Source organism: Papio anubis, chromosome 5, assembly GCF_008728515.1.
Source record: "Papio anubis isolate 15944 chromosome 5, Panubis1.0, whole genome shotgun sequence".
Taxonomy (NCBI): domain Eukaryota; kingdom Metazoa; phylum Chordata; class Mammalia; order Primates; family Cercopithecidae; genus Papio; species Papio anubis.
Window position 1 is genome coordinate 668,221 of NC_044980.1, and position 22,632 is coordinate 690,852.

Sequence of the window (22,632 nt, forward strand, 5' to 3'; positions counted from 1 at the left end):
TTTCAGGAACTTGACACCTGTGATGACTCCATGATAAGTCCCTGCCACTGCCAGGTCCCACCACATCTAGTGGGCCTGCCTGAGACGTACGAGCCAGCGGCCTCCAGAATTCAAGTGCGGTTCCAGAAGTGGCGTAAATGAAATGGCACGTTTATCACTTATCTATCTTTTGATTGATTTTATATAACAAGCAAATCAAACAGCACAAACTCAGATGGCCTGAGCTGTTTGGAGCCAGCAGATCTCATCTGAGCACAGAGTGGGCTCCACAAGGCTGACCTCCATGACCTCGGTGTCCTGTCAAGACTTGCCCAGTGATACTGGAGCTGGGGTCCACAGCACCTCACCCACGCTCACCCTCCACAGCTGCAGGGAGCCTTCTGTGATGCCTTCCAAGCTATGTCCTTCTCGGCAATTCAGGTTTGGCAATTTTTTCTTTTCTTCTGCAGCAAGAATACTGCACCTTTTGTCTTCTAGACATGTGTCTGCCTGTGATGGTTAATACTAAATGTCTATCGGATTGAAGGATACAAAGTATTGATCCTGGGTGCGTCTGTGCGGGTGTTGTCAAAGGAGATTAACATTTGAGTCAGCGGGCTGGGAAAGGCAGACCCACCACCAATCTGGGTGGGCACAATCAAATCAGTTGCCAGTGCGGCTAGAACATAAACAGGCAGAAAAATGTGAAAAGGCGAGATGGGCCTAACCTCCCAGCCTACAACTTTCTCCTGTGCTGGCTGCTTCCTGCCCTTGAACACCGGACTCCAAGTTCTTCAGTTTTGGGACTCGGAGTGGCTCTCCTTGCTCCTCAAGCTTGCAGATGGCCTAATGTGGGACCTTATGATCATGTGAGTTGATACTTAATAAACTCCCCTTTATATATGTATCTATCTATTGCATTAGTTCTGTCCCTCTAGAGAACCCTAATACACTGCCTTTACTCTCAGATGAGTCTTTTGGCTTATTCACTATACCCCACCCCAACAGTTTTAAATTTCTCGAAGAACTTCTGCGTATGAAGGCCGCATGCCACTGTGGACCCCAAGCTGACTCCTGGAGAGTGGAGGTGGGGAGCTGTTAGGGTCGTACCCACTGGTGAAAAGATCCTTTAACAGCACCGACGTGCAAGGACTGGGCCCACTTCTCACCCTGCCACCCCCAGGGCCTAGCAAACGGCGCAGTGACCAGAACCTGCCTATGCCTCGGCCTTGGTGATCCTCCTCCTGAATCTGCACCTGGGTCGCTGGCACCTTCCCAGCTTCTTCTGGAGATGCAGTTACACCATAAGGTCCTCATAGCATAAATCAGGCTTAAAGTTAAGTAATCATGTGAGTAATCTTCAGTAAAATTAAAAGCACTTGGAAGAGATACTTAGAATCAAAACAAGAAAATTCTAAAAAATATTTTAATACTTAAAAAGTTCTAAAACAAAATGTAACATGTTCTTTCGAAAGTGAATTTCACATGCAAAGCATTAATGATATTTATTTTAGTGTGAGATAAAAGCAAAACATAATATTCTGAGAGACCAGTAACTGACCCATTTATTTTATATTCTATTAACGTGAATCCTCGTTAGAGATGTGATAACGTTATTGCACAAACAAAACCATGGGCAGAAACATCTCAGCAATGCAGGGGTGCCCACACTGGGTGACAAGGGACATTCGGCATGCGTTTGCCTGGAACATTCAGAGTCTGCACTTTTCCTGCAAATGGGACCATGTCTGATGATTTATTATGAAAGAATACTTTACCGACCCTTTTTTTCTCAGTTGGTATAATATAGAAATAGACTTTTCTTATCCATTAAATAGTCTTGAAAACATTTTTGCATTAAATCAAACGAGCTGATATCAGAAAGCAACTGCCACCTTCCACCTGCAGTAATGTGTGCATTTTTAATGCTATGATTATATGCTTCTTTAGGATGACAAAGTTTCTCTTCTGGCTTCTGTAACACCTGCATTAATCTTCCTTTTTTGCTGTTAAACAAAACTTGTTGGCATTACGCATCCCATCCACTGCAAGTGGGCTGGGAACAAACACATTTCGATGGTTCTTCACAAGGAGACAAACCATCTGAAGTATCTTTTACAAACAGTGAAAATGACAAGAGGTTTGTCTCTCAGTATGCATTTTAAAACAACATAAATAAAACATACTTCTTTTAACAAAGCCTGGCCTTGGTGGCTTTCTAGCTTGCAGTCTAAGCAATGTTTGCAGAAGGGATTCCCTGGGAGACGGCCATGTGGGGCCACCTGACTTACTGGCTGTGTGTTCTCCATGGGAAAAGCACAGATGGGGAAGCCCAGGATCAGACGTAAGCTGCAAGCTTCTTTCGTTCTTCAAACTGCTTGTCCACTGCCAGAGACAGGGCCTGGAGGAACCCCTCTATGGTGACGGTGGGGGCCTGGAAGGTACACGGTCATCGCTGGAAGGGCTCAACTCACTGTTAGTGGGGCCACCTGGCATCCACAGCCCCTGCCGCCACCCACAGTGCAGACAGTGCAGAAGGGGGTTGCAGCTGATGGGCTGAGCAGTGAGTGCGCACCACACACATCCAGGGCGCAGATGAGCCATGCCCTTTACTTCAGAAAAGGCGAACAAGGTGGCTACGTGACCCTCCCCCCGTCCTACAGGTCAGAAACAGCCGCGGGGGTGGGCAGGGGGGCACCAAGGCAGCCACCCACACACTGAGAAGGATGAGAAGCTGTTGGGAGCAGACCCTGGAGTCCTTTCCAAAGGACCCACCCTATGTCCCGGGCTTATAACCAGAGAATTCCCATGGTCCCGGTGCCCAGAGCTGTCACCTCCCTGGCTCAAAAGGCTCCCACTCATGGTCCATGGCCACTGTCACCTCTGTGCTGAGCACCGTGTCCAGCTCAGAGGCTGCTACTGACCAGAGCCTGGGTCACTTCTGATTTGAAAGGAACCATTCCAAGATGGGGGTTTTCTCTTCTCAGATGTAAGTGTATCTGCTCTGCCAGACACTGAGTCCTTACCCCAACCAGCTGCTGGGCACAGTGCAGGAGAGGGGTGAGTGCCCTGGGCCGAAGCGTCTGCAACGGGCCCAGCACCCAGTGGGTGAAGCTGTGGCTCCAGGTCCTGCTCTGTGTGGGCTGAGCCCAGACTGCAAGAGCACAAACCTCTGGCGAGGCCAGCGAGGACCCCGGCCATGAGCTCAGCACACCACAGAGGCAGACGTGCACGTGTGTGCATGCATGCGTGTGAGCAGAGGCACGTGGCATAGCCGCCTCTCCCAAAGGACTTGACAGCCCCAGTGTTTCGGTGCCAAGGTCAGCTCCTCCTCCTGCCCCAGGACCCTGTGGTTTGGAAACTGAGATAAAATAAGGCTGATACCCCAGGGCTACTAAGTGGAATTTCCAGCGAGGCTGAGACCTGTGGACAGGGTGGGTGCTGGAGGACAGCAGTGGAGACTCACCTGGACATACAGCGCGTGAGCCAGAAAGGGGAGTTTTCTCAGGACCCGGCCGCTGAGGCCTTTGCTCTTCCTGTGTCAAGAAAACCCAGTTCAGAGACAGCAATTTACACAATCACATGTTTCAGGACTAATTTTCCTCATTGGCTAAGGCATCCCTGGGAACACAAGCCAAAGCACCCCAGGCACACCCTGGGGCTCACAGGGCACTTCCTGCCCCTCACTGGTCTCCTCAGCCTTGTCCTGTGAACATCCCTTTGCCGGTCTCTCCCCGTCCTCAGCTCCTGCTCGGGAGGCAGTGTCCTCGCTGCTCTGAAGCACACCCAAGGCACACCTCTGTGCCCTGGCCCAGGGCCAGCATCCTCGCGCTCAGGGAATGCATCACCTGCCTGGGAGCACCAGGCGTAGGGCACGACGCAGCGGGCACATGGTCAGGAGGCACAGATTCCCCAAATAATGGGTGGATTCACATCTTCAATTTTTGTAGAAGTCTCTGAACTGTTCTTCGTTCTCATCTTAACTGATTTAAATCTCTTCAACGGATAATCCAAATCCTTAAAAAATACTGCATTCTTCATGTTATCCCTTATTTAAAGCCTTCCACACTATTGCCAACTTCAAAATAAAATTAAAACTCTGGCCAGAAACCCAAGGCTCTGTCTACTCCACCCCCCGCCTCTCCGGCACCTCCCTAGCCTTTGCACTGCAACCCACTAGGAGGTTACCTGAACACACTGCTCCAGCAGCCTTCCTGATTTCTCTCCTGTTGGAACCAAACTCTATCCTTCAAGGCACCATATCATTTTCCCCATCTTCCCTTCCACCCTCTCCGGACCCCCAAAGCCATTTCCTTTCTGTGGACTCTGCGAATCCTTGGAAGTGCCGTCAGCCGTAGGGTCGCAGGCTTCCAGTGCATGAGCCAGCGCCCTCCGGGCTCACGGGTTACACATTTGGAAGGAGGTGGCTGTGCTGAGTGTTTCTGCTCACATGCGTGCACACGTACATGCACGTTCACACCTGTACTGGGTGTTGAGAGTTCACACCCAGAGCCCTCCCTGGTCTCCTCAAAGGAAACAATGACTCCCTAGTCAATATCACAAATGGATTCGTCCTGATTACAAAAATGAGGTCAATTTGCACCTTGAAATTTCATTCAAAAGAAGGCTCAATTTTGACACGTTGTTTTCAATGAAGCCGATCATCTCCAGTTCTCGGAGGGTCAGCAGCTGCTGGCGAGGGTATATGATCTGACACTGGGGAGACAGAGGCACAGGCGGTTAGCAGAGTCCACAGAGGCCTGAGCGTAGGCACCGTTGGCAAGAGGGACAGCACCTGCAGGTAAAGTATCAACCATGTCACGTCTCACAGAAATCCAGACAGTGATGACTCAAGATGCACAGCTGCACTAGTGAACAAGCTTGCTCTCTCATGCCCCTCAGCGTACACATTCTGCTTTTTCAAACAAATACAAATAACGGAACATGCCTCAGAAACCAGTAGCAACACAGCCTCCTCTGTGTTTCGGGCCAAAACGTTTCCTCCCTGTGTGTCAGGAAGGGAAGGGACCTGGAGGCACTCAGTCCACTCTGTCACCTTCGGAGACGTCAGAGCCCACAGTGGCCAGAGCTGGGATTCAGAGCCAGGACTTCCACTGACTTCCAAAGCAGGGTCCTAGTTTGTCTGTTTTAAGGGTGAGGCTTGTTTGGCGGCACGACACAGTGTCTGACTGACCGAGGAGCTGGGCACCAGAAGTTCACCTCAGAGATCAGTTTTCTTAGAAGTCATGCTTTTCCAAGTAGCCTTGCCAACAGTCAGGTGGGCACACTGACTTACTATGACTGAATTCCAATATGAACCGTTCTGACTCAGGAACCAGGAGAAGGAAGAAAACAGCATTGTCTGAACATTTTGGAGGTTTGTTGAGGGGTGTAAGCAAAATGAAGACACACTGTCTGTGCTTGGAGTGCTTGGGCCTCCCCTCGACACCTCTCCAGGCCCTGCTGGCCTCAACAGTGCAGGGTCCCCACTTCCATGCCCACAGCTTTCGAGACCAGATCAATATCCACCGTGACATCTGCATGTCTGAATTTCGTATAAACTGCCTAAAATAAGAAACTACCCCATCACTGGGCACGGTGGCTCCCACCTGTAACCTCAGCACTTCGGGAGGCTGAGGCAGGCGAATCACTTGAGGTCAGGAGTTTGAGACCGGCCAGGCCAACACGGTGAAACTCTGTCTCTACTAAAAATACAAAAATTAGCCGGGTGTGGTGGCTTGCACCTGTAATCCCAGGTACTCACGAAGCTGAGGCAGGAGAATTGCTTGAACTCAGGAGGGGGAGGTTGCAGTAAGCCAAGATCGCACCACTGCACTCCAGCTCTAGGCAAGAGTGAGACTCTGTCTCAAAACAAACAAAAAACCAACAGAAAAACCCTACCTCTGTCCTACACTGTCCCAGAAAAAGTCCATCCCTCTTAGCTAAAACTTTAAACATCCCCTAGATTCACAGCACAAGTGTATGAGTGTATAAATGTCACATTGCGAGGCTGGAACCCACACTGAAGGTGTGTGAGGACCCCCAACACACACAACTTCCTCGCAGGATCTGCTATCACGTGGGCTCCTTGGCAGCAAAACTGCTGTAAAATCAGTCTTCAGATCACTGGTGTTCTCCAGCCAAAGCTCCACAGAGCTCCGTCTCCTTTCCCCAACCCCTGAGAAAACCATGCCCGGACAGTGCTGACCCGGGGAGGCCCCGTGGGTCCATGGCTGAGACCAGTTCCCAGTCCAAGCAGGCAGTGCCGTCCTTGTTAAGGCCCCTGCTCTGTGGTACCCACAAGTGAAAACAACGGCATTAAACTCATCACTGTTTAAATCCCCATTCACTGGTTTGCTTGGTTACTGTCCAACTCCCCTAAACGAAGGGTCCAGGTATGCTCCCGCAGGATGATTTGTCTGGGACAGGCCTGTTCCCACAGGGGCTAGAGCAGCAGAAACACAAGCATGGGGCAGTTCCCTGTTAGCCTGACTCACACACACCACACGCATCACTGTGCCCATGGCGAAAGTGTTCCAGACTCACACTCACCACATGCACCACGGTGCCCCTGGTGACAGCATCCCTGACTCACACTCCCCGCACGCGTCATTGTGCCCAGGGCGATGGTGTCCGACTCACACACACCGCACGCGCCACTGTGCCCATGGCGACGGCTTCCCTGACTCACACACACTCCCCGCACGCGCCGCTGTGCCCAGGGCGACGGCGTCCCTGACTCACACACACTCCCCGCACGCGTCACTGTGCCCAGGGCGACGGTGTCTGACTCGCACACACTGCATGTGCCACCGTGCCCATGGCGATGGCTTCCCTGACTCACACACACTCACTGCACATGTCACTGTGCCCATGGCAACGGCTTCCCTGTGCCCATGGTGACGGTGTCCCTGACTCACACACACTCCCCGCATGCGTCACTGTGCCCATGGTGATGGCGTTCCTGACTCACACACACCGCTCACATCACTGTGCCCGTGGGGACGGCGTCCCTGACTCACACACACTCCCCACATGCGTCACTGTGCCCAGGGTGATGGCGTTCCTGCCTATCATCACAACAGGCGACTCAAGAACATGACATCACATGGACCCCGTGACCACAACTGCCAGTTCGTACTATGCCCTTACTTGCTCTTTCAGGTAAGGATCCAGGCCCGCAAGAGGCAGGGCATTGGAAAAGCCCAGAGTAAGCTGAGAACCAGGATTTGTGCAGCCAGCCTGGTGAGCACAGCCGGTCACTGATGTGCCCTGCATTGATTGGTACCTCAAATAATGAACAATGATGACTGTATTGTGCCAAAAGAACAAAAATATTGAGTCGGTGGCCCTAGTTTCAACTATCAGCTCAACCTGTCACATACAAAACTAGTTTTCAATTTAAGAAGGGAGTTAATGCGTATGTTGAAATCCTCCATACTGAAACAAGCTTATTTTAAGCTATCTTAATTAAGAACACATAAGAAATCCATTTGTATCAACAGGAAAAAAAAGATAAACGTACCTTCATCAGCTCTTCCAAACAAGAGAGGTAGATTTTGAAGATGGCTGCTGCAGAGGGCGGCCCAATGTACTGCTTAATGTCAGCTCTGTCCACGAAGGCCACGTCGATCTTCTCGGTGATGTTGGAAGTGGTCAGAATCACGACATTGGAATGCCTGTTGTGGCCGAGAAGCAAGCACCACAGTCATCATGGCTGTCAGTGACCCAATTCTATCCTGTCTGGCAAGGGGGTTGGCAGGACGATGACCAGCAGGCTGCCAACAGGAAGGAAAGGGGCCTTGTGCCAACACAGGTCACACAGATGCCCCCAGCCTTTGCTCTTGCTGCCACTTGGCCTTCCAGGAATTCTCCTACAGCCCCACTTGGCTCATTCCCTCACTGTCTTCAACCTTGGCAAAGATCTCACTTTTGCACAGTGTTCCTGCCTATGCCACCTACTGTAGGCTCTGGTGCCCACTATCCACCTGGGCATGGCCATTCATCATCCCTGGACACACCGTAGAGCTGGGTTACTTCCCGTGTTTATGATCTGCTTTCCCCTCTAGTGTCGAAACTCCACAGAAACAGCCCATTGTCTGGTCTCAAGGGCCCAGCATGAGCCAGCACAGAGCAGGCACAAGGTGTCCCCAGGGAGCATGCTGTGCAGGCCTGGTGGGGCTTGGCTGCATGTGTGGCAGTGCTGCCCTTGCTGCCTGGGGAAGGTTAGCTTCACCTAGACCCTGGACAAGGGAGGGCAGGCCCTGTGCCTGTGAGCCAGGGTGAGTTAATCAGAGGCAGGGCAGGGAGCATATGGATCCCCGGTAGAGACAACAAGGTACAGAGGCCGGGTGGGCTCACAGCTGCTCAGTCCAGCACCAGGAGGGTGCGGCTGCAGGAAGGGCCAGAGGGAGGCCTAGGCCTGGCGATCACGACCCAGGGGCTGACAATCCAGAGACGCAGGAGTAGACAGGACTGGCGGGGGAAAGGAAGAGTCCTCTAGAGAGGGGCTGGAACCAGGAGCACGAGGGAGTGAAGGCAAGAGAGGCAAGGGTGTCTCCTTGTTTCCTCCTGAGCCACACGTCCTTGTGACTGACAGGGAAGTCACGGTGACCTCCATCCTCTGGTTGAGTGGTAGGTGCACAGTGAGGCCGTCAGTGTCATGCAGAATCCCAGGAAGTGAGGGATTTGGGGCCCAATGAGCAGTGTGGGAGTGTGCCTGACATCCTGGGCATCTAAGCCGTGATGTCTGGTCACAGGTGGATGTACAGGTCTGGGATTCCCCCCACAGAACCCTGAGCTACGCTGAAGGGGCACACACCAGGAACACACACATGCCAGGAGAGAAGGCCTCAGCCAGGCTGTGTAGACTCCTCCCTGAGGAGAGATGCCAGCAGCATAAACCAGGGAGACAGGAGAATGCAGGCCAGGGAGGGAGGCACAAAGAGACTCAGGGAAGGGGCCATCAGGGTATCAGCGCTGTGCAAAGTTCCAGAAAGAGAAACGTGAGCACTCGTGTGAATGCGGGGCTGCGGGGCTGTGGTGGGGGTAGGAGCCAGATTGCAGCAGACTGAGGGACAAGCCGGGTAGGGAAGGAAGTGGACACAAGGAGAAGGAAGTCAGAGGCAGGGAAGGCCCCCCTCCAGGACCTGCACACTCCTGCAGCTGACCCCAAGACGAGCGCTTCTCAGGAAGCCAGATACGTTATCTGTGGTGAGACAGTGGTCATGGCCTGGACAAAATGTTCCTCTGCACAGTTCAGTTTGCTGTCACCCCACACTCAACAATCCAGCTTCTGAGAATGCCGGGGACTCCCCAGGCACCCTGAGGGCAGAAAGAGCACTTCGGAGAAGGAACCTGAGTCCTGGCTGAGCACCACACAGGCACATACAGGTTCTAGCTTGCCCATCACTTCCTTGGGAATTTGGCCAGCAGCTGTCCCTCCTTAAGCTTGATCAACTTGGGCTACACTGACAACAGGCCCTGGTCCTGTGAGGCTGGACTGTGGAGATATGGACCATCCGCCCATGAAGCTTTCTGTCCTGGGCCAGCAGGGCGAGCAGGGGACAGCCATTCATCTACGAGCTGCACCAGTTGGTGCAGACACTGGGTGGGATAGGACAGAAGTGGGCGGTATAAGGCCTGAATGTAGCAGTTCTTCATTTCATGCTTTTCTGTGCTACGTAAAATTCTTAGCATGCCTGAGTTTTCTTTTACGTTTTTTTTTTTTGAGACAGAGTCTTGCTCTGTGGCCCAGGCTGGAGTGCAGTGGTGCCATCTCGGCTCACTGCAAGTTCTGCCTCCTGGGTTCACACCATTCTCCTGCCTCAGCCTCCCAAGTAGCTGGGACTACGCCCGCCACCACGCCCGGCTGATTTTTTTTGTTTTCACTAGAGATGGGGTTTCACCCTGTTAGCCAGGATGGTCTCGATCTCCTGACCTCGTGATCTGCCCACCTCGGCCTCCCAAAGTGCTGGGATTACAGGCGTGAGCCACCATGCCCAGCCTTCTTTTACATTTTTAATAAACTAAAAACAATTTCTTTAAAAAGCATTTACGATATGCTGCCTCCAATGTGGAAAAGGAGTCAATACTCAATGCCAAATGCACTTTTAGGTAAAAGAACTGGGGACTAAGATCTAGAGTTGTACAAGTATCACGCATTTCTTTGCAACAAACTTCTCATCACTTCTCAGGGAAAATCGCTGCATGTCCTGGTTACCTTTTAATCTGATCAATTTGGGTCAAGACGGCATTGACCACGCGGATGGCATCTGATGGCTCAGTGCCCGCTCTGCAGGCATTTCGGGCAGCTGTGAGACTCTCCACCTGTTGGGAGGGAGCAATGGGGTCAAAAAGGACAGGGCCTGGCACCTCACAGGCAGCTATGGGGATACGTCCCCCTGAGCACGTGAAAAAGTTGAATGAATGGGTGTTCCCATGCCTAGCCTGCAGATGCTGCGGGAAGGCGGAAAGGCGCACAATGCAGGGAGGGAGGGAGGCAAAGCCAGGAGCATCAGCAACAGGCTGTGTCCCCACAACAGCAAAAGGCGATTGTCATGAATGTCCTTATCTGGAAATGCCTACCTCATCAATCAGCACAAACACCAGAGCGTCTTTATCATCAATCAAATCCTGAATCTTCTGAAACATCTTGGTTACCAGCTTGCCACTCTGGAACCCAAACACCCTTTTAGTGTCAACGTGCAGGGACCACACCGCCAGGTGCACAGGGGGACCCTGACGTGGCCTGCTGCCCCGGTTGTCCCCACAAGCCCACTGTCTCCTGATGGCCCCTCAGAAAGCTCCCTAAATCAGAGAAGCCAGGGCAGCATGCGAGGAGGCCAGCCTAATACTCTTGCCCTCTGCTTTGAATGCCAGGGTGCTGAGACCTGAGACCATACCTGCCCTGCCCAGGGCGGCACAGTGAGGGTGACCTGTACCTCTGCTTTACCTGTGTGTCCTCTCTGATGAGGAAAGGAGACAGACCACAGATGCAAACGGGCTGGGATGCATTCCTCACAGGCTCTCCTGTGCCCTGTGTGCCTGGTCCCACCTCACCTCACCAGAGGGATGTCCGGATGCCAGGTGACTTGGGCACAGCTCCTCAGACATAAGAATCACCTGTGACATCACCTTGTCTGACCCCCTCAGCTCACAGCGCTAGGGCGCATGAGCACCGAGGACATGTGTGGCAGGGCTGCAGTCCCCTGAGTACCAGTCCTGCCCTCCTGAAAGTCCATCAAATGCCCTATCCCACCCAGTCGGAGGTCTTGGGAGAACCAAGGGAGGGTCCCCGGGCGGCCCAGCTCCGGAACCTTCTCTATCACAGTCAGCCCTGATCCTCACACACCTTTCCCACCCAGTTCTCTCCTGAAGCTTCTGGAGGAGGATTTGCCTAATATACAAGACATTTTTTCAGCTACACAATCCAGATAATTAGAATATTTAACTTACTTCCGAAAACCACTTAGAAAAGAGGCTGTGGCTGTTTATTTCAATTAATTGGCCATACCGGTACCTGAGACAGAAAAAAGGAGTTGAGAGAATTACTAATCGGTCCTGTGGATCCTCAGCGACAGCTATTCATGCATTTTGAATGCAACATCTCGAGTGTCCAGCATCGGGGGAACTACAGCTACTGACAAAGAAATGAGGAATCCAGCCCTCTGTGTATTAAATAATTATGAAAAAGTCTAACAAGATTCAACCAGTAGTTCCAGACTGTACCAATTAAGTTAAAGAGTAAAAATTCCTATTTTAAATCTATTTACAAATTATATTTCTATGTTTAAAAATACTAGCAGTACTAATATAACATAGAAAACAAAACAGAAGCATCAAGAGCTTTTGGCAGAAGCTGAGCATTTTCCCCTCCTTCCACAGAACCCTAAAGAGCACGATAATCTGCCTTCCAGCACAGACCCCAGAGCCCAGGAATGCTCAGGTGGTCCAAAGTTAACCTTAACACACACAGACGGACTGGAACCCAGAACACTCCCCTATCCGTTCAGAAGCCTGCAGACAGATCTGGGCGCACTTAGCTGCGGACTAAATCACCAGAGAACAAGACTGAGGCCAGAGAAAAGCTGACTTCCAAGTCCTCTTTTCAGTTTCCTCCACATCAAAAGTCCACAAAAGAAAAAGAATTACATTCAAAAAGCATCACTGGCATTCCACGTAAAAAAGAGAGAGACCATTTACTGATACTGTTTATAAAACAGTGAAGGGATACAGACAATCTAACAAAACAAAAACTACATTGAACATTAAACAATTAATTATATAACATTTTGGTTCTTTAATAGAGTGAGGAACAAAAGCTTGCTAAGACTTCTTTTTGTCATTTCTAAGTCATAAAACCAAAGCATATTTCCAGATCTTTGTACTGGAAGAAGTTATATTCCGAATAATAACATTTTCCTTCTCTTGTGTTTCCCTCTCTGCCCCTAGAGATCTTTTTTGGTTATTCTTTGGAGGCAGGGTCTCACTCTCGTCACCCAGGCTCACCACAGCCTGGACCTAGTGGGCTAAGGTGATCCTCCCACCTCAGCCTCATGAGCAGCTGGGACCACAGGCATGTGCTACCACGCCCAGCTAATTTTTTGTACTTTTTTGTAGGGATAGGGTTTCTCCATGTTGTCCAGGCTGGTCTCAAACTCCTGGTTGCAAGCGATTCATCTGCCTCCGCCTCCCAAAGTGCTGGGATTACACGCGTGAGCCGCCATGCCGGCATGCCCCTAGAGATCTTGAAAACACACATGTATTTCAGTATGTCAAAGCAAAGGGCAAGTTGCTAAACATAACCTAAGGGGTCAAAATAAAGCAACTTCCCTATGTAAAAACATTTACAAGACATTTTTGAAGAACTAAAATTATGTATATGAAATTAAACCTCACAGGATTTCCTCTAGTCATACTGGAGTAATAGGAAGCAGATTTACCATCTAATCTTAAATAAGAAAACCTCATTTCAGGCAAAATGGATGAAACACCATCTGGTAAGGTTGCTGGACACAGGCAGTGAGGGCTGGGACTCCTGAGTCGGAAGACCAGGGACCCACTACAAATGCCCTGTCTGCCGGGAGGTGTCTTCCGACGACAGGCACAGGAGGGAACCCAAGTGGAGTATGGCCACTTGCTGAGTCAAGGAGACAGAGAATGGAGTTCAGGGAGTCTGAGGTGACTGAAGGCTGCAAACAGAATTCCAGAGGGGAAGGAAATATGAAGAAATACCTCAGAAGGAGTGCCCAGGAATCCTCATGGCACCCCCGGTGTCCTGGATGAATACTCAAGTGCCTATAAGCCGGGGACATTCCATGCAGCTACGTAAAGGGTGCCTACGATCTGTGAGCTGAAGGGCTCCTGGACCTCACGCAGGCTGGGAGGAGTGCATCCCAACCGCTGGGGTGGAGAGCGCTCACCGATCCTTCAGAACACTCAGTGTAGACCCCAGAGGACCACAATTTAGTGTTAACACTAAACCTAAACTCCTCCCAATCAAAGCTTAAAAAAACCAAACCTCAAAGGATCACACCAAATCACAGGTAATGGAAAGGCCTAACGGAACAAAACTCAACACTCACTAAAGAAAACACAATCCACACACTTCAAACCACAACGTTCAACATTAATCCAACACTACCTAACATGCCAACAAAGCAAAACCATGTGACCCATAACGAGAAGAAAAACCAGTCAATAGAAACAGAATCAGAAGTGACAATCATGATGGAATTAGCAGACAGAACATTTAAACGGCTAGTATAAAGTTGTTCAAGATGTGAACAAGAACATAACGAAAGAAAAGTATAAAAAGAATCAGAACATTCAAAGCAGAAAAATACACTATCAGACATAAAAACTTCACTGAATGGAATTAAAAGCAGATTAGACGATGTAGAAAATCAGTCAACTTGAAAATACAGCAACAGAAACTTTAGAATAAAACAGATATTTCTAAAGAACTGAAAAAAACAAAAAAGCACATGAGTGGCCTGTGGAACAACATCAGTCTAACATGAAAATAGACAGAGTCCCAGATAAAGGGGAGGGGCAAGGAAATTCGGTGAGGAAATAGTGACCAGATATTTTCCAAGTATGACGAAAACCGTAAGCCCCAAACAGAATTCAAAAGGAAAAGACAAATCCATAATTAGAGACTTAACATTCTTCTCTCAGTAATGGATAAAACGAGTGAACAGAAAATCAGCAAAGCTACCGAGTATCCTGACCTGAAATCTGCAGGACACTCCATCCAGCAGGCGGAGAAAGTATAGTCTTCTGAAGTGCAATTCACCAGAATATTTTATGCTGGCAATAAAATAAGTCTCAAATCTTAAAAGACTGAAATCATAACTCAAAACTATGCTGAATACAGAGGAATCAAGTGACTTACAGTGAAGGAGAGAAGGAATCTATTACTTGTGTAAAATGATTTAGGAAAAAAACAACCTCCTGTCATAAATCCCATTCCCACGGCTCTCCTCTCACAAATTACCAAGTTACCTGCTTGAAAGTCTAATCGTCAATTTCTGGGCCAACGCTTTACACAGGGATGTCTTTCCAGTGCCAGGAGGACCTGTGACAAAGATCAGAGCAAATATGTTTTAGTGCTGCAACAAATTTCTTAAAACAACAGTAACTTCCATTTTCCATAAAATATAAGGAATACAGTTAAAAGCTATTGATGTTGTTACTACAATGAAGTCTGCTTAGAAGCTTAAATGCTGTGAAATATTACCAATACACTTACGTCTCCCCCTCTTTCTTACTAATTTGTACTAAATTAGTCTCAGCCTCTATCGCCTCCCCACCCCCAGCACTCGCCTGCAGTCCCGCTTAGCACTGGGAGTGAGCATTGCATTTTCTAGCCTACATCTTTGCTGACACCTGTCCTTGTCCCCACACTTCCTCTATGAAAGCCACTCATCAAGGCACCTTTCAGAGGCCAAACACACCTTTCTTGATAAATGGAGGTGGAGGGTCCTACCCTCCTCAGGCACTGACATGTGTTGTTCCTGCTGCCCCCAGAACCACCCTCTTTCCTAAGACGATTCTCAGTGGGCTAGTACCCCACACTAAATTCGAAGAGTGGCAGAGGCCAGTGCTCTTCTTGCAGGCCTGCCTGCCAAGCGTCCCCTAGCACGATGCCTCCCAGAAGCTGTGAGGTGACCAACATGAAAAAAGGAAAGCATCTAACAGAAAATGGAGACATGCAACTCTCACTTTCTGCAAGCATTTTCAAGGATTAAAGAGGAAATACGTAACTGGTTCCAAACAGAAACAACTTATTCACTAATTAAAACACCCGCTGCTTACTCTGATCGTGCTGCGAGGACAGTATGTGGGGCATATCTGCTATTTAAAAGAACATTGTGTTTTAAGGGCATGTCGTCACGCAATCTTAACTGAAGTTAAGTACTCTTCAAGTTTCTATTTAACACTTTGCTACAGTTTCATACTCTTGAGTCCACTCAATTCCTGTGTCCCCATTCTACCCAGTGATATTGAAAACAAAACAAAACAAAACAACAAATCATCAATATTTTCTCCTGAGAAGAACCAGACAGAATGTCTTTAAAATATGGCTTTTTCAGTTTACTCCTCACAAAGTAAAGCTGAGTACTACAAAGAAATATGAGGAAGTTTCCATCCTAAAGAAGAGTTACAATCAGCTGGGAAACAAGGCAGAATTCTATCTATTTATTTATTTATTTTTTGAGACACAGTCTTGCTCTGTCACCCAGGCTGGAGTGCAGTGGTGTGATCTTGGCTCACTGCAAGCTCCGCCTCCTGGGTTCACGCCATTCTCCTGCCTCAGCCTCCCAAGTAGCTGGGACTACAGGCACCTGCCACCATGCCCGGCTAATTTTTTTTGTATTTTTAGTAGAGATGAGATTTCACCATGTTAGCCAGGATGGTCTCGATCTCCTGACCTTGTGATCCGCCTGCCTCGGCATCCCAAAGTGCTAGGATTAAAGGTGCGAGCCACTGCGCCTGGCCTACAACGGAGAATTCTAAAGAGTTACAATCAGCCAGGAAACAGGCAGAATTCTAAAGAATTACAATCAGCTGGGGAAACAAGGCAGAATTTTTGGAAAAGTTTAATAACACAATAGTCCCCCCTTATCCAAGATTTTACTTTCCAAGGTTTCAGTTACCTGCAGTCACCCACGGTCCAAAAATATTATATGGAACACTCTAAAAATAAACAATTCACAAGTTTAAAATAACTTTTGTAAGCTATTATAACTGTTCCCTTTTCCTATTGGTTATTATTGTTAATCTCTTACTGTGCCTAATTTATAAGTTAAGGTTTATCATAGGAAAGTCTGTATAGGAAAAAACAGTCTACACAGAGTTCAGTACTATCCACATTTGGGGCATCTGAGGATGTCTTGGAATGCGGCACCCCACAGGAAGACTTGATGAAGTACCAAGTAATAAATACCCCAAGGACCGGGAGCAGTGGCTCACGCCTGTAACCCCAGCACTTTGGGATGCTGAGGCGGGTAGATCACCTGAGGTCAGGAGTTTGAGACCAGCCTGGTCAACATGGCGAAACCCCATCTCTACTAAAAATACAAAACTTAGCCGGGTGTGGTGGCGCATGCCTGTAATCCCAGCTACTCAGGAGGCTGAGGCAGGAGAGTCGCTGGAACCTTGGAGGAACCCAGGAAGTGGAGGTTGTAGTGAGCTGAGATCGCCACTGCACTCCAGCCTAGATGACGGCGAGACTCCGTCTCAAAAACAATAAAAAATAAATGTCCCAAGTGTCATGAGCTGGATCTGCTTCACAGAGAGGGGACATTCTAGGACAGCTGTGGCTCCTTCAGAAAACAAAAAGCTGGAACTCCTTGCAGAAGAACAAAGGTAAAAGTAAAGGCTGAATTTCATGCCACTTATCTGGTCAAATAAAAGCCTGCATGCTTTACCATGGAGCAGTACCACCCGGTTCCAGGTGATGAGGTTGCTGTTGACGTTCTTGTCTGAAAACAGTAGAGTTGTCATCACATAATCAAGAAGCTGATAGAAGAAAAAGAGCTAGATAAAGGTACCAACAAGGCAAAGGTCCCCAAGAAATATGACCCCCCAGGGCTTGATCCTACATGAGAAGAGGGAGCAAAGGAAGCAAGGCCGCCTCCTAAGAGATCATCACCTCCAAACGCTTTCATTTCAGAAGAGAAGGTGCTTCAAAAAGGGAAAAGGAAAAACACTGGCTATTACTTTTATAAGAAGAGAAACAAAATGATCACTTTTATTTAAAGTGCCAACATTAAACAAAACCACTAAGGGGTTTGTTTTATCAAGTAATGAGTAAGCTCCTTCCTCTAGAATGATACAGCAGTTATTATTCGCAAAATATCAAGAGCCACAATGTGGAGAAGCAGCCTGGGACAGCTGCGTGATGGTATTCTATCAAGCTGCCTGTGTGGGAAGGACCCTTCCCGTTGCAGAGGGTGCAGGGGTTAAGACACACTAGCCTTTCCTTTGTGCGGACCAGGTCTGCTCACGTTCCCTCCTCCCATCTCCAGAGGGTTCAATTCTCTAAGTTGCCTTCACATTCTCCCTTTCCCTCTTCTCCCTCAGGGAGCTCCCCAGAGACCAGCTCCACTCTGGAGCAATCCTAGAGGACAGATGTCCAGGACAAGGGCTGCCAGCAGACGGGGGCTCCCAAAAATCCATCTGCATCAAGTTGCTCGGGGGTGCTGGAGAGCAAAACAGTAACGGTTCCTCTTCAAATAACAGGGCATTCTGGGAAAAGACACAGCAACTTACGTGGGATTTGACTTCCACATCGTACACCAAGCTGTCCCAAAGCCCATGGAATTCAGCTGTGACAGAATTAAACAAAGACCTGATTTCAGGAATGCAATTGCAGCCACCCCAGTCTCCCCTGAGCCTAAGCCTGAGCTTCCCACTGTGCTGCACGGTGTAAGACTACAATTCCGATTACAGGAAAGTATAAATTCTGCAAAGTTTTCTTCAAATTTTAGTTTTTATTAAAATCAAAGATGTAAAATAAATGCCAGTCACATATAACTTTTGGCAGATAATTGGAGTCAAAGAATTACACTTTATGTCTCGTTATCATATGCAATGGTCTGTTAAAAAAACTTTAAACTTCCCACCCATCTTTATAATATTGTTGTCATTTATTTTACATTTATGTATATCATAATCCCTACAATATGTTTTCATTAAACTATCATTTTTTTGGTGGTAAACACATTATAAAATTTATGATCATGACCATTTTCAATTGTCTTTTACCCATGCTTCAACACAAGTTCAGACACTAAATCCACCGGTTTCTCCACAGGCTGACTGAACGAAGCCCTGGGCTCGGCCTGCTGGAGCCCATCAGCGACGCCTACGGAGAAGCACCAAGCAGATAGCAAGGAGCCACTCAGCAGAAAAGACCAACCGGGCATGTGAGAAGAGCACATGGGCACTCTCCATTAGCCGTGAACTCTGAGGTACCCGCCCAAAGGAACAGTATGGTCCCACCCTAGAAATCTCTACTTTCCTCTTTTGTGATATACTTTACATTTCATAAGAGAGAAAACATCCTAAAATCCCACAAAACAAACGGACAAACAGAACCCCCCGTGAACTGACTTGGCATGGAGTATGCAGTCCTCTGACCTCGGCCTCCCCTCATCTTCCATCACACCCCATACCTGCAGGCAGAACCCAGTGATTTGCTGCAATTATGTTTTCGGTCTCCTCCTCCAGATTTTCACTGCTGGGGCCATCTTCATTCAGCTGGAAGATGTGAAGTGCAACAGTGCATGCACTCAAATCGATGGGCTAAAATGAGGGAAAAGCCAAATAAATCCACACACATTTACAATCTCTCACTTAATTCCAACCATACAAATTAGATGTTAAGGTCCACAAATAAAAACTGAATGTATAGTACAAGAAAAACTAGTTCTCAGATTAGATGAGAAGGCTGTTATTTTATTTCAGATTGAGGATTAGCTCTTCTGAAAGCTAATACCCATCCCTTGCCCTTTGGGCCCTACATTTACCTATAGAATGAAAAAGTGCCCTAAATCCAACCTCTGGGATGTTATTACAGTCTATAAATACACTCACACAGATTTGACCAAAAATTGAGTTTTACCACATAGGGTTTTTTTTGTTTGTTTTTTTAATTAACTTATTTTTTGAGACAAGATCTTGCGCCCAGGCTGGAGTGCAGTGGCACGATCGCAACTCATAGCAACATTAAATTACTGGACTCAAGTGATCCTCCCACCTCCAGCCTCCTGAGTAGCTGGCACTACAAGTGTGCGCCACCATGCTGGCTAATTTTTAAAAACTCTTTTTAGTGATGGGGTCTTGCTATGATCCCCGGGCCAGTCTCCAATTCCTGGCCTCAAGTGATCCTTCCATCTGTCTCCCACAGTTGTGGGACTACAGGCATGAGCCACCTTGCCCGGCTGGCTTCCTAACTGTGTCTTTTTACAGTTGTTATAGCTCAGAGAAATGTTTACATCGGTAGACAGAAATCTATTTCATTCTTTTTAATGGCTGCATTGTACATAGTGTAGATATATGGAATTCATACATTTATTAAGTGATCTTTGGTGGACAGTTAAAATACTTCAAATTGTTGGCTATTATTAACAGCATCTAACAAACATCTGTTCAGAAAGATCTACAAAATTGCAGAATTATCAGCTAAGATAAATTCCTACAGGTGAATCTGCAGTCAGATAGAGAACATTAGAACTTTCCCTGGGCAGCCCCGCTGCCCTCCAGTTAGGGTGTCCATCCCTCCACAACAGTGTGGGAAGCTCTTCCTTCCCTCAGACTGGCCAAAACCATGGCAGTATCAGATCTCAGTGTGCACAAAGCTCTGAGCATGCACAAACATGAGTCCTAACGTATGAATGCGGAGGTCCACCTCATGAGCAGAACTTAGTACCAAGCCTGTCCTTCACAGCTGGTTTTTACAGGACAGGAATTGTACTGCTGTGATACGTCTTCCCTAGAAATATGCTTCAGGTTGTTTTTGTACTGGTGCCAGAATTGCCCCACACAAAGCTCCTCTAACACATACACATGAACTCCAAGGTGGGTGAGGTGGCCATGCATGGGATGAGATGAAGGACTTCTACAAGGCAAGCCCATCTCCTCATCTCTGTGGCCCCCACACCTCCTATGGCCCTAGCACACAGTGAGCACTTCATAAACATTTGCTGACTGTAAGAATGAGACACCATACACAGGCCTTACCAGCAGAGTCCACTATTCTACAACACTGAATTCTCATTCCTGGTTTCCGATCTGTCCCCTGCTATACTGACAGCACCCTGACATCAGGGCCACTTCCTGCTCCCAGCACCTGGCTCCTGACAGCTAGTGAGAAGAACTTGTCTAGCCACCCAAACCAACAGAGAAGTGAACCCGTTTCTGAAAACAAGCTATGAAAACGGCAAGACATTCATGATACAGCCTTTGTATTCAGCTAACTGTTCTTGGCCCAGCAAATTAGTAACTTACTTGTGAGTCTTTAACCTTTAATTCTGTGTCAACAATAGATACAGACTGCACATTTCTGGTCAAAAAAGGTTCATCAAACTCAGTCCATGTGTAATCACCAAACACAATATTATGTCTGTTGAGTAGCTTTCTAACACTCAGGTTTATGTCTTCTTTCTTTGCAGTGCTAAAAAACAAACAAACAAACAAACAAAAAACCACAAAAACAAAAACAAAAAAAAGCACCGAAACACACATAAATGATTTTAATTCAAAAACAAAATGTTAAAATTAAGTGTTTTCAAAAACTCAGACAATACATAAGAAAGTGCAGTAGTTAGGAGGACAGGCTGAAACTGGCCTGCCTGGAGACCAAATCTAGAGCCACCCCTTGCCTATGGGTCCTTTACCAGCTGTGCCCTGAAGAAGCTGTGCCCCAGCTGCCAGTTAGAAAAAGGGGACAACAGTAAGAGTCCTTGCTATGCTGGGCTACTGTGAAGAGTCATTAATACATTCAAAGTGTTTAGGACGATACCTGGCACAAAGTAAGCAGTCAATAATGGTGGCTTTCACTATTATTAAGGAACTTCCACAGCTGTGGGGTCAGGCCTGGGGTCTGCATTGTAACAAGTCTCCAATAGCTGTGATTCGTGCTGAGAAAATCTAATGCTTTATGCTTGGCATCCAGGGCTTCCCTTGGCCCACCTTGCTGCACTCCCCCTGACACCTCCCCTTTCTACAACAGTGACCTGGTCCTGGATCACACCTCTGTGCCCTGCTGTGCACTGTCCCAGCTTACTGGGTTGATCAACTGCAGTCACCCTTTAGGTTCTATTTAATGTCTGCCTCCCTCTGACAGGCTCCCCTCCCTCCTGGACAGGCTCCTCAGAGCCAGGCAGGTGATCTGTGGCCCCTCTGCAATCATCCCAGCACCCTACAAGGCAGCGACCACCATGCATAGATAGTGTGGTTGTGTGCAGGTGTCTATGAACTCTGGTGCAGTTGTGCGTAGGTGTCTGTCCTCTAGGTGCAGCTGTGCTCTGATGCGATTATGCCTAGCGTCTCTGGGCCCAGGGGTGGTTGTACATGAGGTGTCTCCAGGCTGCGGTGACACTGTGTACAGGTGTCTCTGAGCTCTAAGGTGTTTACACAGGGTCACAAGGCTGTGGTGGGGCTTTGTGCAGATGTCTCTGGGCCCTGGTGCAATTATGCTGACGTGTCTCAACTCCAGCACCTAGAAAGTGACCAGTCAACAACTGTTCTATTAAAGGAAAGGTCTCTTCCTCTGCATCCCCTCTGAGGCTGGTGGTCTCCCTAGACCTCAATCCACCCTCCATGGTCATGAGGAGGGTCTGTGAAGGTCTGGCCCCGCTGCTGAGCTCCCCCAACTCCAGGGAGCAGCACAGCCCATAGGCCCCACCATCCCACGAACTGACTTGGTCACAAATGAGTGGGATTTGCTTTGAACCCTAAAAATTTAACATCAAGTCTGTGAGGAACGGGAACAATTAAAAGGTCTGAGAAACAATGGCTCAAAGAACAACCCAATTTCGGCTGCGACTTTAGAGCTCTCTGTAAGGCCCGGCCATCCTATCCTCCAACGTGTGACTCAGGGTCAGATCGGTGCACTGGAGAACAGCCGGGCACGGTCAGGGCCAGGTCCGTGGGCAGAGGTCGGGTCGGGGAGCTGGGATCCTGCGCGCAGGACTCGGGTCGGCAGGGTCAGTGCCCTGGGGTGGGGTTGGGTCATTGCGCTAGGATCGGGTCGGGGCCCGGAGGCCTGCGCGCCGGGGTCCAGTCGGGCCGGGTCAGTTCCCTGGGGTTCAGTCGCAAAGGAGTCAGTGCCCCCGGGTCCGGGCTCGGTGCACGAGCTGGGGTCGGGGCTGGTGGGTGCCCAGAGGGTGTGTCGGGCTGGACCGGCTCACCTGCCGCCGCGCTGATGCACCTCCACGTGGACCGTCGGCGACTCGGCCACACAGGGAAGCGCCTGCTTCAGGTCGCCCACGGCCTCGTCCATGGCGCCCCCAAGAGCAGTGGGGACCCGACTGGAGCGTGGCCGCCGCCACCTCACGCCCAGCGTCGCCGCCACAGCCGCCGCCTCAGCTCGCCGGCCCCTCCCTAGCTTCGAATCTGCCGCGCGAGGCGCACCACCCC

At 48.9% G+C, this 22,632-nt stretch overlaps 1 protein-coding gene across 1 annotated transcript; it reads right to left on the reverse strand.

Moving 5' to 3' along the window:
• Positions 1-1,391: 1,391 nt before the first annotated feature.
• TRIP13 (thyroid hormone receptor interactor 13) lies at positions 1,392-22,628 on the reverse strand. The gene is made up of 13 exons (XM_003899458.3): positions 22,404-22,628; positions 20,500-20,665; positions 18,666-18,795; positions 17,761-17,816; positions 16,917-17,007; positions 14,488-14,560; positions 11,437-11,500; positions 10,567-10,653; positions 10,202-10,308; positions 7,505-7,658; positions 4,583-4,695; positions 3,446-3,515; positions 1,392-2,413 (listed from the first exon to the last, which is right to left on the reverse strand). The coding sequence occupies exons 1-13, from the start codon at positions 22,493-22,495 to the stop codon at positions 2,318-2,320; spliced, it is 1,299 nt and encodes a 432-aa protein (XP_003899507.1). The 5' UTR covers positions 22,496-22,628; the 3' UTR covers positions 1,392-2,317.
• Positions 22,629-22,632: the final 4 nt, after the last annotated feature.

Excerpts from the sequence above, each read along its gene's own strand:
- TRIP13 (XM_003899458.3), bottom strand. The coding sequence starts at position 22,495 with ATGGACGAGGCCGTGGGCGACCTGAAGCAGGCGCTTCCCTGTGTGGCC. Across the intron at positions 10,309-10,566 it reads TGTTTGTGCTGATTGATGAG|GTGGAGAGTCTCACAGCTGC; the intron begins GTAGGCATTTCC and ends CCCTCCCAACAG. Across the intron at positions 7,659-10,201 it reads CAAATTGATCAGATTAAAAG|GCATTCCAATGTCGTGATTC; the intron begins GTAACCAGGACA and ends CGGCCACAACAG.